At 45.3% G+C, this 17,280-nt stretch overlaps 2 protein-coding genes across 2 annotated transcripts in view; both read left to right on the top strand.

Annotated features, from left to right (window-relative positions):
- Positions 1-4,897, top strand: part of LOC118779869 (protein kinase C epsilon type-like) — a 57,229-nt gene extending 52,332 nt beyond the window's left edge. Inside the window, exons 14-15 of the mRNA XM_036532182.1 lie at positions 2,086-2,232; positions 4,020-4,897. Of these exons, the coding sequence (XP_036388075.1) occupies positions 2,086-2,232; positions 4,020-4,166 (294 nt within the window). The 3' untranslated portion in view covers positions 4,167-4,897. The remainder of the gene's footprint in view (positions 1-2,085; positions 2,233-4,019) is intronic.
- Positions 4,898-11,331: 6,434 nt separating this feature from the next.
- The window catches only part of LOC118779863 (endothelial PAS domain-containing protein 1-like), a 30,209-nt gene continuing 24,260 nt past the window's right edge, over positions 11,332-17,280 (top strand). Inside the window, exon 1 of the mRNA XM_036532169.1 lies at positions 11,332-11,754. Coding sequence (XP_036388062.1) covers positions 11,729-11,754 — 26 coding nt within the window. The 5' untranslated portion in view covers positions 11,332-11,728. The remainder of the gene's footprint in view (positions 11,755-17,280) is intronic.

Raw genomic sequence — 17,280 nt, 5'->3', positions numbered from 1 at the left:
GTACCCCCTCTTTCTCTCTCTCTCTTTTCCTCTCACCCCTCCTCTCTCCCTCTCTCTCTCTTTCTTTCTCTCTCTCTCTATATCCTGTCTTTCCCTCTCTCCCTCCCCTCTCTTTCTCTTCCTTTATCTCTCCCTCTCTCTCCACTTCAGTGGTGCTTCATTATCAGGGCAAAGGGGAGCAATGCTGGCTAAGCTGTAATGAATAACATTAAATATAAGTAAGACCAGGCAGAGCAACAGAAGACATCCGCTGTACATGTTTACGTCAAATCCAGGGATATATTCGTACAAATGCCGCGCGCACACACACACACACACACACACACACACACACACACACACACACACACAGACTATATGACTGCACAGCTAGAAGGAGGAAGAGAGATTGCCTAGGAGACTTTTCACTTCCTGTGGGGAAAAAAGAACCAACTCTTTATGTTTGCCCCTTTAACAGGGGTCTGGGAGGGTGAACTGGCACCTCCTCACTCCCCCTCACTAAGAGTGTGTGTGTGTGTGTGTGTGTGTGTGTGTGTGTGCGCACACATGGTTGTATGCATGTTTCTGTGTGTTTATGTGTGTGTATGTGTGTTCCTTTGGGTTTGTGTGTATGTGTGCGTATTCCTGTGTGTTTGTGTGTTTCTGTGTGTGTGTTCCTGTGTGTTTCTGTGTGTTTCTGTGTGTGTGTGTGTGTGTGTGTGTGTGTGTGTGTGTGTGTGTATGCATATTCCTGTATGCCTGTGTGTGTATGCGTGTTCCTCTGTGTTTGTGTGCATCTGGGCGCGTGTGAACCGTTAATCCCCCCCGTATACCGTGATCACTCAGGTTACTTATATAATTTGCAAAGCATTGTGGGAAGTGGGGCATGTTTTGGTTCCACTGTGAGAGCATGCGAGCTGTCTCAATGACACTTCTCTCGAAGTATCCACACGGTCACAGCAGGTCACGGCAGGTCATTTAAGTTCATCCACAGGCTCTTGTCTCGCACCCCCTCACGAGCGGGTTTCAGCTGGGGGGAGCAACTGAGAGGTGCGATGGGTACCCCCCAGCACACTGGCACACCTGTGAAGCCGCACACGGGAAAATATGAATGTAATAACTCATGATTGTTATTTTTGGAGTTTGCATGAACGCGTGACTGTGCAGAGGGGTGAAGTCTCGCCAGGGTCACGTTACCCGGAGAGATATGTCATGGCAGGCAAGCTGTGATCACATGTGCAACTACGTGTGTGTGTGTGTGTGTGTGGGGGGGGGGGGGGGGGTGAGTGGGGCATGGCAGCTGTAGTCAGCAACCTCAGCACACAGTTGGAGCTGCTCCCTGAAACTCAGTGACAGTCACACACACACTCCTGACAGGAGTCACACTTCTCTCTCCCTCTATTCCTCCCTCCCTTTGTGTTGCACTTATGCTGAACCTTAACTTGGATGAACTTGGGAGGTTCTTGGTTTGGCATTATGAGAACGTGGGGGAACGAGAATGGGGACATGTTGAGTGTATTAGGATTTTTGCACTTGCTGATGTTAAATGGGTTGAGTACTTATTGAAGTTCCCAAGGAAAATTCGGGATGAGAATTTTCAGCCAATCCCAACGCAATTTAACCAACCCCAGACAAAACGGCTCTGTCCATGACGTTATTACTCTCACTAACCATTTCCTTTCTGCGTCAGATGTTCACAGCATCCCTCCTTCACCCCATCACCCTTTCTTTTCCCTGTTTATGATGTCCAAAAAGGGGTCAACAACCTCGGCCCACAGCCAGGAACAATCCCTTTGTTGGACACAGGGCCAAGTAAAAGTACCGCTATAAGAACATCAAACTTAACCTTCACGCTTTGATTGTGTGGAAATTCGTATCTGCTAAAACAATCAAGTCACTCTCATTTTCTAAGACTCTCTATCCTTCTCCGTCCCCTCTGTCTGTTTCTCTCTTTCTCCCTCCCTATCCCATTATCTCATTCTCACTCTTCCTCTCTATCTCCTTCTATTTCTCTTTGTCTCATTCTCAGTAACCCCTTTCCCTTTCTCTCTGTCTCTCTCTTCTTCTCTCGCTCCCTCTCTCCTGCCTCTCTCCTTCTCTCCCCAGTTTATGACGAAGACTCCTCATAAGCGTCTGGGCTGTGTGGTGGCCCACGGCGGGGAGGAGGCCATAAAGGCACACCCCTTCTTCAGGGAGATCGACTGGGTCCTTCTGGAGCAGCGGAGAATCAAGCCACCCTTCAAACCCAGAATCGTGAGTGTCCCACACACACACTGCGCACTTCACACGCACGCACACACACTGCAGACACAATGCACATGCACACTTCACACGCGCGCATACACACACACACTCAACAGACAGATCCTCTCAGACATCAGTCTGCCAGACCAGCTCAGACATTCTACAGTCAGTGTTTTTAGAGAGGCATTAATGAAGCCTTTTTCAGGGCTGTAATATGTAGGTGTTCAGAACCACCAGATGAGATAGGTGGGGGTACAGGGCAGACTACCAGTAAGCTATGCCCAAGCTGTCTCCTGAACTTATTGGGTTTTACAGGTATGGTGTTTGACACAGGCACATCCCACCAGCTACTGCAGAATTGAGAGGTGTATACCGTTGAGCGGCCAGTCTACCAGTACCATCAATCAGAGGGGGGAATGGTTATTCTTGGAGAAGCGCCTGGCTGTAGGCCAAATACAGCATAAAGTATTTATCTTTCATGTATCCACTAACTAGCCAGCTCAAATGTGCTTGTGGCCTGTTGTCAGAATCTCAAAATTGCTGTCTTCTAGAGTGTAAGTTGTGGCTGTTAAATATTTCTGGCTGAACACAGCAGTAAAAGAATGCCTGTAGTCCTGCCTGGCGCAGGAGTGGGAGGGCTGTCTGCACTTACCTGGGCCTCAGGTCCACAGCCTCTTACTGGGGAGGTTTACCACCTGCACTGCATTACTCTGATATGCATTTCCGAGCTGTGCCACAGACACTCATTGGTGTGTGTGGTCTTACTGGTAAGGCAAAAGTGAGGAAGTTTTGAGTTCCACACCTGGAAGTGAAAGTCCTTAGCAGCAAGAGCTGGTCTTCTGCTTTCCTTTGAGCAAAAGCAGGGTGTTTGTATGTTTGTGTGTGTGCATGTATGCATGTGTGCGTGTGCGTGTGTGTGTATGTGTGCGTGTGAGTGTGAGTGTGCGTGTGTGTGTTTGTGTGTGTGGGTGGAGGGGGGTGGGATCAGGAAGAGGTAAAGAACGGTAGAGTACACACTCTCTGGTTAGGCCACAGTTTCCTTTCTGCTCCAGTGACCTCACATTGCCCCTGGCAGCTGGCACAGGGAGCCCTCATGCCGCCTCGAACCCAAGAGGAAGCCGACAGAGGTCATCAGAAGGGGCACAGCTCACCTAACACAACTACTCATCTATGCAAAAAATAACTTGTAAAAAATGTACAGTGACCATGATGGTGGCGTGGCTCACAGTGTACGGTGGCCAGCTCTGGTCAGTGTGTCGGAGATGTTACTGCAGCAAACTGTACAGAACAAAAACAAAACCGAAACCTACAAAGGTCGCTGTTGGGGTTCTGCTTAAAAAGATGGCTGACATCCATAATTACATTAGATTGCATTACATTCATTTGGCAGATGTTTTTATCCAGAGTGACGTCCAGCTCAATAGAACAGAAGTGTATCCATTCAAATTAAATGAGCAACAGTGTCAGACCAGGAGAGTCTCACACATCACACTATTCAAGCACTAGCACAAATTAACTTGTGCTAACCTGGAACTGGACAGCCTAGAAAACTAAGTGACGCCAAGTACAGTCACTAGATAGATGGTAATTAATTAAATGTCTTGAGGGAGAGGGAAGAAAAAGGCTTACTGATTAAATATTTTATTAGTTCACTATGTTTCTGTCTTCTCCAGAGACTGTCCTTACAAAGGGTGAGGCAGTGTGTGTCTGGGTCAGGAGAGTAGGTGACACAAGACCAGTGCGAGTAGGCTAGACTAAAAGGCCAGTTTGTGACCACGTCTCTCTCCCTTTCACAGAAAACCAAAAGGGACGTGAACAACTTCGACCAAGACTTCACCCGCGAGGAGCCCATCCTGACCCCGGTGGATGACGCCGTCATCAAGCAGATCAACCAGGACGAATTCAAAGGCTTCTCTTACTTCGGGGAGGAGAGTCTGTCCTAAGCCCCGTCCCCTGACCCACCACCATAACAAAACACACGAGCCACCTGATCCACTCGGATACTCCTCAACTTCCTCACTCCGTAACTGAACCCAGAACTGACCCTCATCTCGGCCGGTGCCCGCGTCTCCGCCCGACACCTGTTGTCATGGCTACGCCTTTCCTCCCTGGAGCTGCATCCCTGCATCCCTGCTCTAATTTTGTTCCCTGCCGTTTTTTTTTTAATCGGCATCGTCTGTGTGTGAAGGACCAGCGGGTGCCATCCTCCCCACCCACGTCTCTCCTGTTCCATTCGTCTGTCCATCTGGAGCTCGCAGGGTTACATTCCCGTGGCGGATGCTCTTGTCCGCCTTTGCGCGGACGTGGAACTGACGTCGCTGAGCAGTGAGCGCAAAGCGGTACTTCCTTCACCCAAACGGTCTGTGTTCCTTCACCGGAGCTGTCTGTAGGGCAGCGTCCCCCATGGCCCAGAGAAAAATGGCCACTTCTCCCTGTGTGGGTGCTACCTGCTTACCCTGTCAATCAAATCCCACATGACCACCTGCTGTCCAACAGAGGGGGAGAATAGTGTGGCTGGGCTCTGTGTGGGAGTGGCTAAGCTACAGGTGGGCAGGTTTGTGATCTGAGTGGTATCAGGCATTGGCGATTACAGCACTGGCTGTTTTTCGCTGTACATTCATTTTCTCTCATTAAAGAACTTTTCTCAGGCCTGTCTCTCTCTCTCTCTCTCTCTCTCTCTCTCTCTCTCTGTCTCTCTCTCTCTCTGTCTCTCTCTGTCTGTCTATATCTGTCTCTCTCTCTCTCTCTGTCTATCTCTCTGTCTCTCTCTCTCTCTCTCTCTCTCTCTCTCTCTCCCACTCTCTCAATGGCTCTCTCTGTGCACAGCTCACATTTAACTCTTCCAAGCCTGTTCATACAATGCTTATTCTTTCCAAAAATTGACATTAAAAAATGTATACATGACAATGAGAATGTCTTTCAGTCATAGAACAGGAGGCTTCTCCTATTTCAGCGCATTTTCATAACAAAATTGACAGTAACAGTGATTGTACTAAAGAATAAAAACTTTTAGGTTACACTCGCAAAAGGAAAGATGATAAATGACTGTCTAAATTTGATATTGTGAAGAAAACAAGCTTTGGGGATTCTGCATAACTGAGAAGAACAGTCAATATACTGAATAGTAAAACGCCTTTTTTGTCTTTTGAGGTATTTTTATGGATGAAAACTTGGTCTTTACCTGCTGTAAAGAAGTGCATGTTATTGCAGTTCATTGTGTGGTTTGTGATGGAGAGTGCATTTGTGGGTGCATGTGTGTGTGCATGAGTTTGTATGCATGCATATGTGCGTGTGTGCGTGCATGCGTGCGTGCCCGGGTGTCTGTGTGTGTGTGTGTGTGTCTGTGTGTGTGTGTGTGTGTGTGTGTGTGTGCGTGTGCGTGCGTGCCCGCCCATGTGTGGATATGCCCACTGGAAGCTTTAGTTTATTGTGTCAATTTGAGTTTTTTTATGCTGGTATTGGATTTTTTTGTTTCGTTCAGTTTTGGATTGTGGTGTCACTCACCTTCACTGCGGCTTGTGAATGTGAGGACGAGGGGGATGAGGGGGTTTGGGGGTTTGGGGGAAAGTGTTTGGACCTCTGTACATAAGGTAACGTGTACATAATCCTTTCTGAAAAAGCCTGTGAAGTTCATGGAGAAGAGCTATGGCAGCCAATGCATGGTTAGGCATATTATGCTATTGTGTATTACTGCTTGGAGAAAAAAACCAATTAATAATATGTGCAATATTTTGGATGTGAATATGATTGATTTGCATTTTCTTTATTTTTTGTTTTATGTCGTCTTTGCCCTTTGTTTAGCTGTTTCCCTGTGTGTATGTGTGAGTAACTTGCCTATCTGAAGCTGGCCCATTTACACTGCTGTTCCCAACTGGAGGTCAGGCAGCTAAAGTACACTCTCTGCACTGCGTTCTTGGCTGGCACAGCGCACTCCCCTGGTTTAGGATTGACGCACTGCACTGCGTTCCCGGCTGGCACAGCGCACCCCCCTTGTGCAACACACTCGGTGTTACACGCTGACCTGATACCAGCGCACTCCCAGCACTGAGCTCTTGCCCCCGTACGGTAAGGAACACTCTTCCGTTACAGAACCAGCCTGTTAGAGCACGCTCGTACTAGCACAGTACTGTGTGCTCGTGGATGTGGGAGTAGCAAAATATGCTATTGCTGGTAACATAATATTTTTAAACTGCCTACACTGCTGTGTACAGATATTCAGAACCTTCCAACATACAGTATTTTCCCATTTATGGTAAACCTAATTTAATTATTCTATAGTACATTTTTGGTTCTTTCGGTTTGACCCCCTGGAAAAATATGGAAAACACCATCACTCTGAAAGAATGACCGCACTGGGTTGAATTTTACTGCTCCAGGATTTGCTGTTGTGGCGTCATCCCAAGAGATGGCTCATGGTGTTGCCGTGCCAACCGCAGACAGCGGGTGACCTCACAGGCAGGTGCGCCCGGCCAAGCCCTCGGTGAAACTCAGCCGTTGTGCAATCGCGGGATTTCAGCTGCCAGGAGCGGCGCAGGTGGACGCTGTATTCAGAAACACGGGGGGCGGGGGGAGCTGCCAGGCAGAGCGGTCCTCAGAGAGGGGGGCTGGAGACCCCCAGGAAAGAGGCAGTACAGGGGACTCAGCATGCCCTGGGCTGGTGGTACAGTCCACACTGCCCCTTTTCGTGCTGTGGCCAGTCCCGTTCCTGGTCTACCTCATCCTCCAATCAGATGTCCCCGGGGGTAGACAAACCGGATATGCAGGAAGAGAGGGAGTTTAAAGGAGGTGTGTGTGTATATGTGTGTGTGTTTGTGTGTTAATTCAGGTACAATTGTAAAAAAAAAAAAAGTTTTTTTCTTCTTTGTGTATGTGTGTGAGATACTGCAGGCTTCATAATTAAACAGACTGCACAGCCAGTCACTCAATGTTGTGAATTGCACAGAAGGATTTACTTAACTACGTGCTGCGTTTAGCCTGTCTCTCCATCCGTCTGTCCCTCTGCCCGTCTGCCCTTCCATTCTGCCTGTGTGCCGGTCTTTGGCTCACAGCATTCATACCGTGTTGTTGGTTCAGTCTGTGTTGTTGCACTGGGTGTGGGGTCATTCGTGATGTCCCGTAAGATGTGGACGTCATCCCTCCCCCCAACTCCTGGCAACCAGCATGCTGCTCCATGCCAAACGATATCTGTGTCGTCTATGTTTCCCTTTGTTTTTTTGTTTTCTTTTTTCTTTTGTTTTGTCATTGTTTTTAAGAGGTGTAAATGATTAAAAAAAAGCTGTAGGTGACATGTTTGGGTCTGTTGTCAAGTCATTCAAGCATTTAAATAAAGTAAAATAAATGTCAGAAGAATTACCTCTTGGATTACGAGCAAAAATGTGTCCAACACAATATGAAATATGTGAGCATAAAGTATTGAAAAAACAGACCTGGGTTGTGTGTATTATAGTACTGTATGTACAGTATGTATATACATTCAGGATTGGATTTTAGTTCCTGTATTGTGAAGCTTTCTATGTACAGAAATGTTTCCTTATGAGTATATATGGAATCTCCTCACAGGCAGTCATGTTACTGTGTGCCAAATGTACTGTATCCAGAATGATGTGAATGTGGATTGTTTGTTTTGGAACCTATTAAATGCTATCACGTCGAAACGAACCAGCGTGTTTGAGCAGCATCTTTGACCCAGGCGTGGAGAGGTGGCAGTGGGAGTGGATTGGGGGGGGGGGGGTGATTCCTGATGGACACTAGGAGATTTTCTTCCTGCAGTGTACAGAAAAAGACATGGATACTGGATTCAGTTAGCATGTGTCCTTAACTCTGAATGACAATGAAAAGCTCATGTTACCTTTTCATTGTAAACACAGTTCAGTGGTAAATTCAGACATTACCAAAATCAACTGAGATTGATTTATGGTAACTGGAAAAAAACAGGTTGTGTTAAATTATGATGTGTTTTTCAAAAACAAGCTTTTTTTCTCTACCAATTTTGGTCATCTCTGAATGTGCTGTATTTAGACACAACATGGTGGCTTAGTGGTAATGAGTAGGGCTCGTAAACAGAATTGTGAGTTCAAATCCCCGCTGAGACTCTGCTCTTGTACCCTTAGTCAGTGTACTTACCTCATAATTGACTCTGTAAATATCCAGCTGTATAAATGGATAATATGTAAAACTGTAACTTATGTAAGTTGCTCTGCATGAAAGCATTTGCTAAATAACAAAATGTAACTTGGTTGTTTTCATCACACTGTGCAGAACAAGCTACCACTTCAGCTCTGCTACACTTCAAGGATAAAACCTGCAGCGTGGGTTATAGGCCAAGCTGTGTTACAGCCACATTACACTACCACAGCCAACAACAGTATCCCACCAGGGGACAGAACCATGACCTCTCTGTTAGAAGCACACTATCCTAACCACTGCTCCAAATGCTGCCCAGCAAAATGACCTTATGTCCAACAGACTTAAGAAGGTGGAATTTTTTCTTACTATACCAATATAGTTTTAATTGTGTGTGTGTGTGTGTGTGTGTGTGTGTGTGTGTGTGTGTGTGTGTTAATTCAGGTAATATTGTAAAAAAAAAAAAAAAGAAAAAGTCCCCCCCTATTTATTTAGCAGACGCTTTTATCCAAAGCGACTTACAAAAGTGCATACAGTAAGTATAGCGACAGTACAGGGACAGGATGTGTACAGTTCCACAATGAGACAGTTCTCAGCTGAGAGCAACGTCTGTTTGAGGACACAGTACTATTAGATTTGTACAACTACAGCCTACAGGGCAACTAATACGATACACTTTCAAACGGCGGACTTTTAGTACTAATGAGCATCTCATTGGACCGGCTGAGGTATAGTCTGTTGTAAAGTGATTGTGTCCTCTCTTCAGTAAAGGAGAATTTTCATTGAACAAATATATACTCTAGCGTACTTTCTACGCACTTTAAATCAAACAATAATGTTTCTGTGACCGATATCGTATTTTAACGCAGCTATCGCGATGGATGTTCCTGGAATCAGCTCTGAGCGTTCAAAAATCAGAGTTGTATCCATTCAAGTTGATTGGAGCAAAAGTGTCAGACCAGGCTAACAGCACACCCAGTCCAGTGAGTGTGAGCACAACACCATTCAAGCCCTATAGGCCCTAGTACAACAGCAAAATTTCGCTAGCCACTTATATCTACTTCCTGAACCACCGCCGCACACGAAAAAAACGCACAGCTTGTTAACACCACAGAACTGCGGAGCGTCGTTTTAAAATACGAACTCTTTCCAAGATGCGTGAGTCTCAGGGTTGAAAAGACCGATCCTTTGGGTCTCCGTCAGGTGCAAAGCTGGAATGACCGAAGGAGAGGGGGGATGAGCGCCCGATCCGCCAGCAAGGAGGGCAAAACTGACCGCATATTAGAAGTAACGCCAAGCTAACATAATAAATGCAACCTGTGCTTATCTTTTTTCTCTGTTGGAGGAGATTGCAGATGACAAATTAGATGCCGCGTTGTGGTGTTGTTATTTGCACTTTAATCACAAAACAGACGAACAATGAATTCCTCTCCGTTCCTTTAATCACAAAGGTCTCTAGTGTGTATACACACTACACAGACAAAAACCCGCCAGATGACCATACAGTTACGAATGCGCCCCTGTTTGTGAACGTGACATCAAAAACAGAGAACAGAACGTGAACGAGATTTAATGTAAAAATTAAATTGTATAAATTTAGCCAAAATAAAGCTTTATTTGTCCAGTTTTATATTGATTTTAAGCTTAATATTCAACACGCAAAACAACTAGCTTTAATCAGTGGAAGGACAGAAAGTTTGTCCTGAGGGTAAGGATCATTCACACGCCTCCTTAGCCCTGGACTTCAACGTTGCTTCACGGGTCAGATGCCCTCAGAGATAGTATGGCATCTGGGAAAACTGTGCTGGCCAAAATCTGCTGCCAAAATGCCCTTTTCAGTTACTTTACTGTCCCCACATATTCAGTGCATCTTCACAAGGCCTTCATAAAACTTATATAACACATTCATGAGCATGGCATTACCATTTTATAATACAGTTATGGGCAAATGTTGCTCTTGATGATAGCTGACGTAGAGTGCTGTACCACAATTTTACATCTGTAGGTTCCACAATTTTTTTACATGTGTTGTATCATTCCGTGCCAGCATTCATAAAGAACTGTAGCTGGTAAGCCAATAGAAAGACATTAGTTACCATTAAAGATCGTGGTTTCTTAGATAAGAGTTGCTTAGCAGTTGCTCTTATCCATAATGACTTCCGCAGCTTACAGTTTTTACATGTAATCTATTTAACCAGCTGAGACATTTAAGTATGCTACCCAAGGGTACAACACTAGTGTCCCACCAGCATTTAAGTCAACAATGCTTTACAAGCCCTGTTCCCTTCCACTAAGCTACGCTGCTGCTCCTTACCACTACACCATACTGGTGACTTTTCACCCTACACTCTGTGTCACTATGCCCAGGAAACATAATGCACAGCGTATTTAAATAGAGCTAACATTTGGCTTTATCATGCCTTATTATCATGCCTCATTACAGTTTACCTATGATCCCCCTCAGTCAAGCATGTTAACCAGCCAGAGTTACAAACAGGCCTAGCGCAGATGAAAATGCAGAGGTCTGCGATTGCAATCCACAGGGGGGCACAAAAAGTAATTTCTTTAAAAAATCCGTAATAAATGTTATGTAGACCTCGGGATATAAGGAGACAACTTTGGGTGCACTGAGGTCCGTCTGGGGGTGCAATGCATCCCTAAGCACCCCTATAGTGCCAAGCCTGGTTCTGAGACATTTTCTTTCTTTCTTTAACTTTCTTTCTTTGTTTCAGAACACATGCCACCTCCACAGTCTAACTCACAACAATCTTTTGAAACGGCATATTAAATTGTGTACGAGAACGGCCAAGGCGTCTCTCACTCCGCAGCCGGAGGACGAAGACCGAGCTCTCCTTCACCCAGACCCGCCCCCGGGGTGGGTGGGCGGTCCTTCGGGAGAAGAGGCCAATCGCGTCGTCCGGAATGATTGAGGGACTGAGAGCGGGGCCAGCCGAGCGGTGGGGGCAAAGCGGTCAGGGGACACGGGCTCGAACCGTCCCAGGTTTTGCGGGCAGAGGAGGGGAAACTTTTTGACAAGAGGACTGAACTCACAAACTTAAGAGCGTATTCCTTAGACCTTCCAGACTTGTCTTCGCGGGATGGGAGAAGCTGTACAATCCTCAGCAGTGTTCTGAGACTGTACAGGGCGCTCCAACAGCACTAGGGACTACTGCTATATATTTTGTTTGTTTGTTTTGCGTGACAAAATTAGGCTAGATTAAATCCCCGTTTCCGTTTCGGTGAAATATTTGCGGTTTGCGTTGTTTGTTATACTTTTGTTTAGCTCACGTTTTTCCGCAGCCTAAACGGTTGGTTGAAACAAAAGCACTTGGATTTTTTTGCGGACAAGGGGAGATAAACGAAAGGACATTTGTCAAATACCATGACCGCTGAAAGAGAAAAGAAGAGGTAGGACACAAGTTGGTCTATACGTTTTTTTTTTCTAGCTTTCCGTCCACAGCTGACACACAACGAAACACGCAGTATTTCCCTTAGCAATGATTATAAATAAATATAGTGTAAATACGCACCGCCTTGTCTTCAGTCTGTACAGGATGTCCTTGTTGTGCCATAATGTTGTTAACTAAATGTCTATCATGAGGAAAAATCTGGTCGCAGTGGCGCTGTGGAGAGGACCTGTTGCTTCACAAACGACGCCAGCAAACACGCACAGGCCACCGAAAGCGTTCTAGCCAGGATCGCAAAACCTCACTGACACCCGCTAGTTATGTTTTCCGTCCTATACCGCATCCGAGCGCAGAAATCTGAACAGCTGTTGCAGTGTGGTTTTCAAATGCGCAACCTATGATCCCACCTGTTTAGACATCACGACGCTGGCCTTAATCGTTATTGCTGTCATGAGCTGATATTGTTTTGCGGGACGCATGCTTAGATTTTTTTTGCGCGTCTGCGTGTTAATGTTGTTTTTCCGACCCTAAAAAGTGTTCAGATCACAAAGTTAGGTTATGTCAGCCCCGCTGAGCAAACCTCAATCTTTAAAAATGATTAAGCGTTTGATTAATGTTGTTTTGTGCCTCTGAGATTTTTCAGTGGACTTTGATCTCGGATTTGACCGGGTGCCCGCAGAGGCTTTGCGGTCTCCACAGCGGATTTTGTTGCAGCAGTTAGTGTCGTAGGTTAAATAGAAACTTGAAGGGTTTTAAGCCCTTTCCGAAAAATACACTTGCCTACTGTTCTGCTGCAACATAGCGACGCGAATTCGCTGGATTCCGCGCAATGCATACACTTGCGGCAAAGTGGTTACCCCGCGCATCTGCTTTCGCCCAGTTGTCTTCCGTTGGTTATAATAATACGTTTTTTTCTGAAACGTTTCAAATGTTTCAGATACTCAGATACGCTCTTGTTCGTTTATTTTATTTTGAATTATTCCTTATTCTCATTGTCTGACAGATTTAGAATTTTTAGGATTTCAAAAGCCGTTTTAAAATTATCAGAAACGACTCCCCTTTGGCCATGTTACTGTGGTGAATATTTTTATGTTACCTTATATATATATATATATATATATATATATATAAGGTATATATATATATATTTATTTATATACACACACACACACATACGCACACATTATGAAATCACGTGTTCACGAATCACGAGTGTTCAGTGACCCTCACAATGTCCCTAGAATGCAGAATCTCACAGGATTGTGTGAGTGTATTCACTGATCTGGAAACAGTGTGTGGATGGACTGTTTGACTGCTTATGGTATACTGTAGTGACATGCATGGTGTACAGGTTATTAACTTTCTTGAGTGTGCTATCTTGTTTATCCGTCTGCATGAGCTGGGCAAGTCTCTTACCCACGCACACTCTTATCTATGCCTACAGCCACATACACATTCTGTGGAGGACTGAGGGTCCCTAGGGTATCTATTTGTGTGTGTGTGTGTGTGTGTGTGTGTGTGTGTGAGAGAGAGAGAGAGAGAGAGAGAGCTTCTGTCTGTGTGTGTCTGCATTAGTTTGTTATTGTCTTATTGATCACCAGACTGATTGGGTCCTGATTGGAATCAGATGTCTGACTTGCTCATCATTGTCTGTTGAATTAGACAGCTACATGGCTCCTTCTCCTGTGATGGGTCCTTCAAAAACTATGTAAAAAATAGGCAGCTCATTTTAGGCTATTTTTAATGCTAAGCATAATCATAATGCAACAAAATTTACAGCTGTCATGAGGTGTGCATTTTCTGTGTGTGATTGTATGTGTGATTGTGCGTGTGTGTTCTGGATAAATCACCTGCCTAATTCCTGCCTTGCCTGTGCTTAGGTTACCATTCCACACGTCCTGTTGTTTTCAACAGGGTGGAACATTTCAAAATAAGCGCTCATGTATGTCCCCTTTGGAGCTGACACTTCAAAACACAAAGTGCTTGTGGTCTGCCAATGTTTGGTGTTTTTGTGGGTAGTAAAATTAATTGCTATATACAGCAAAGTGGCAAAGTGGATACATTTGTCTCCATGTATTACCTGTTCAAGGAAAACGGCTCAGCAAAATGAAAGTGCCATGAGTAATCTTTTTTACAGGGAGGGAGGTGAGCAAACACGAGGTGGTGAGATAAGGAGTTAAAGCTCAAATCTCAGAGCCCTGCGTCTACAATGTGACTTTATCGGTTTGAGCTTGTTCTGTGTAGTCTGGCCAGCATTGTCGCCTCCCCTCCCAGGCAAGTGACATAGTCGCTTTTGAGAGAGAGAGACAGAGAAAGCCAATTCGGTCAGGGTCAGGGTTTATGAAGAGTCAGCTGGCACCATGCCCTGTCTGACCCCCTGTGCAAGTTAGCCTGGGTGCATTTAATATAGGCCCTGAGGGAACCCATCCATTCTCTCAGGACTAAGAGTTTCGATATGTGGAATCAGAATGTGGAATCTTCCTCTGGCTTTGGCCTTCACTGTGGCATTGCAGGTGTCCTTCTTCCTGATTTCATGTTTATAGAATCACAGTCCTTTCCTGGCCAGTGTCAGCGTTGCTACAGAGTCTAATGCCCCAGCTTTCTCTTTAACAGAGAGCACTTTCTCAAGTCTGTTCTGTTTTTCTTTATTTTAAGAATTCAGAGTGGAATCAGAATGGTGTCAGAATCAAAGCAGCACCTATGAGGTCATCATTTGTGACATCACAGATAATACGGCCTTATTGTGATGTCACAAATGATGACCTCATAGTTAGGCACAGCTTTGATTCCAGTGCCATTCTGATCAATAATCATTATTGTTTCACTAGGAAAACAGGAGAGAACTCCTGTTCCCAACATTAAAAAAATGTTGCTGCTTCGTTATCACCCTTCCTGTTGATTGCCTCCGCTCTGTCAAGCCTCTCTTTCTTGTGCTGTGTTGTAAGAAGCCCCCCATGGGGCAATTCTATCATCAGGGACCAGTGAGAGTTCAGGGTACAGTGTGCAGGAGAAAGCTCTCACCTCATCTCCCATTTTAAGAAATCGCCCCTGGAGAGCCGTGCTGCCAAAACAGCCGCTGTTGCACATATTTGCTCAAGCAAAGATTGTGTTATTTTAACAAGATGTCCCGGCTGAATCATTCCAGGTCAGAGATAAACAACTCAGCATTGTCTCTGCCAGATGGCCTACAGTGATGTTGGTGTCCACCTATCTGTCTGAGAGTTTGTGATATTGTAAAATTGGATACTGGTAAGAAATACTTTCCCAGCTGTGAGCATTGCTGTGCTCGTGCAGACACCAGCGATCGTACTGCCACATGCAAGGCATGGTCACAGTGGTTTCAGCTTGTCAGTTGACACCTTTTTAGGAGGTGCTGGCATTAAAGACAAAAGAAGAATTTGCTATTGGGGAAGTGCAATGACCATAACATCAGTAACTATTTACTGACCTACTATTTCTTTCTGTCGGCACTTTGTGAACTCAGAGGCAGATCAGTGGCACTTTGCTATCTGTCAGAAGACAATGGAAACACAGAGGTGGTCTATCTTGCCGCAGTTCACCATCTTTGATCCGGTGCAGCAGCACAGACCATGATCAAGTTAAGCAAAAGCTAACCTTTTTACAGACTGTGATTATCGCTAGTTTCTGGACTCGTCTCCCACAATCCAATGTAAGGCAAGCTGGAGGCAAACAGGTGCACCTTCAACTTCCTGACTGAGCTCGCTAGAAGAAGAGTCAACATGCTGACTGTATTTGTTTTTTTATGCTTTTATGCACAGTAATTAATGTAAACGTAGGCATGTACAGTACAGTACACACACAGTCATCTCTCATCTGCTCTCTCTGTTGCTCTGTGTCGGGTTGATATTGGCAGGTTCAGAAATAACGCAGATAAGGAAACTTGGATAGAATGTCCAAGAGCCAGGTTAGGTCTGTAGTAGTGTGGTACCATAGATGCAGTTGGCATAGCTTATGAACAGATGTCTGTTCAATGTAAACTGCATTTTTGTCATATTGTCATTTGTGGGTCCATGCAGATGAAATGAAGGTGTTTAAAAGCGTGTCTTTGCATCTCATTTCTCTCCTCTCACAAACAGATTCTAACGTGAACTAAAATGTCTTCTCTTTTTCGGGTGGGTTCAGTACATGTTAGAATCTGCGAGAGTTTACAAAGAGAATGAACCGTTCCAGTGAGCCCAGCTGTTTGATGTAACGAAACTGAAGTGGAGAGTTTATGGACAAGTTATGAAGAGATACTGACAGTAACCACCCCCCAAACACACACACACACACACACACACACACAAACAAACACATATCCATAGACACCCACAACCTCTTTCTCTCTCCTTCTCCTACACACACACACACACACACACACACACACACACACACACAAACTCCCTCTTTCTCAGATGCACCCTCACACAGGCACAGTCTCCATTTCCCCGCCTCAGAGCGGTGTTTAACTTGGCCTGACTGAGGCTCAGTTCTCCAGGACCGTCTCCTGAGACTGCTGTCTCCATGGCGTTTCTGCCGAATGTGGATCACTTCCTCCCAAAACAGGCCTTACATAAGGCCGACCTCCTGACCTCAACCCCTCCCTCCGCCACCAAGAGACATTTCTGAGTCACATGAGGGGGGTCCACAGATTCGGCCCTTTTCACCCCACCCAAGGCCAAACTGTTGTGGCCATATATGCGGTCATTTTGGTTTGCGGTCATACTTGCGGTCATATTGGTTTGCGGTCATATTTGCGGTCATATTGGTTTGCGGTCATACTTGCGGTCATATTGGTTTGCGGTCATATTTGCGGTCATATTGGTTGAGATCAGGTTTTAGATGTGCAGACTCCTCTCATGTTGCACAGGATATGTAATAAGCACAGCTCTGGTTATTTGCCTCTGACACACTTGCCCACCAATGACTTTTTTTTGGCACTACAAGCCACAAAGTGTTCAACAGGAGAGCCAGCACCCATTGGAGGAGTAGCACGCCACTCAGAAACAACAACCCAGTAACCTATAGTTCAATCAAACAGTTTCCCTGGGTTCAGTGTTTTTTTTTTACTGAGAGCAAGTCTTGATACCCAGAGAGGTAGACTTTCCTTGAAGGCCCTTTCTGAAAATCAGAGCGTGAACCTAGCACAGATGTTGTGACCACACAAAGTCTCTCAGCTTCTCTTTCTCCCTGTCTCTCTACCTCTCTATCTCTCCATTAGTCTGTCAAACAGAGCCTTGTTTTTCATCCTGTAACCCGGCAACACCAGGTGACTGGGAGCTGGCACCTGCAAATAAGGACACACTTGTGGTCAGAAGAAGCAGGATTACTTAACCACTGTCCTGTATCTCCATTATCAAAGGAGGGTTTCTCACACATACTGATTTTTTTATTTTTATTTGGGAAAAATGTTTCCTCATCCTTTAAAAAATAGTTTGCAAACTGCGGCCAATATGTAATAAGTCTATAGGAAATCCTTGGTATACCTGTGGTCAGTAAGTCCCAGGTATATCAGTATGTCTATGTA

The sequence above is a fragment of the Megalops cyprinoides genome, chromosome 1 (assembly GCF_013368585.1).
Source record: "Megalops cyprinoides isolate fMegCyp1 chromosome 1, fMegCyp1.pri, whole genome shotgun sequence".
NCBI classification, from domain to species: Eukaryota; Metazoa; Chordata; class Actinopteri; order Elopiformes; family Megalopidae; genus Megalops; species Megalops cyprinoides.
The sequence above is the reverse complement of the archived record's forward strand: the minus strand, read 5'-3'. Positions and strand labels throughout refer to the sequence as shown.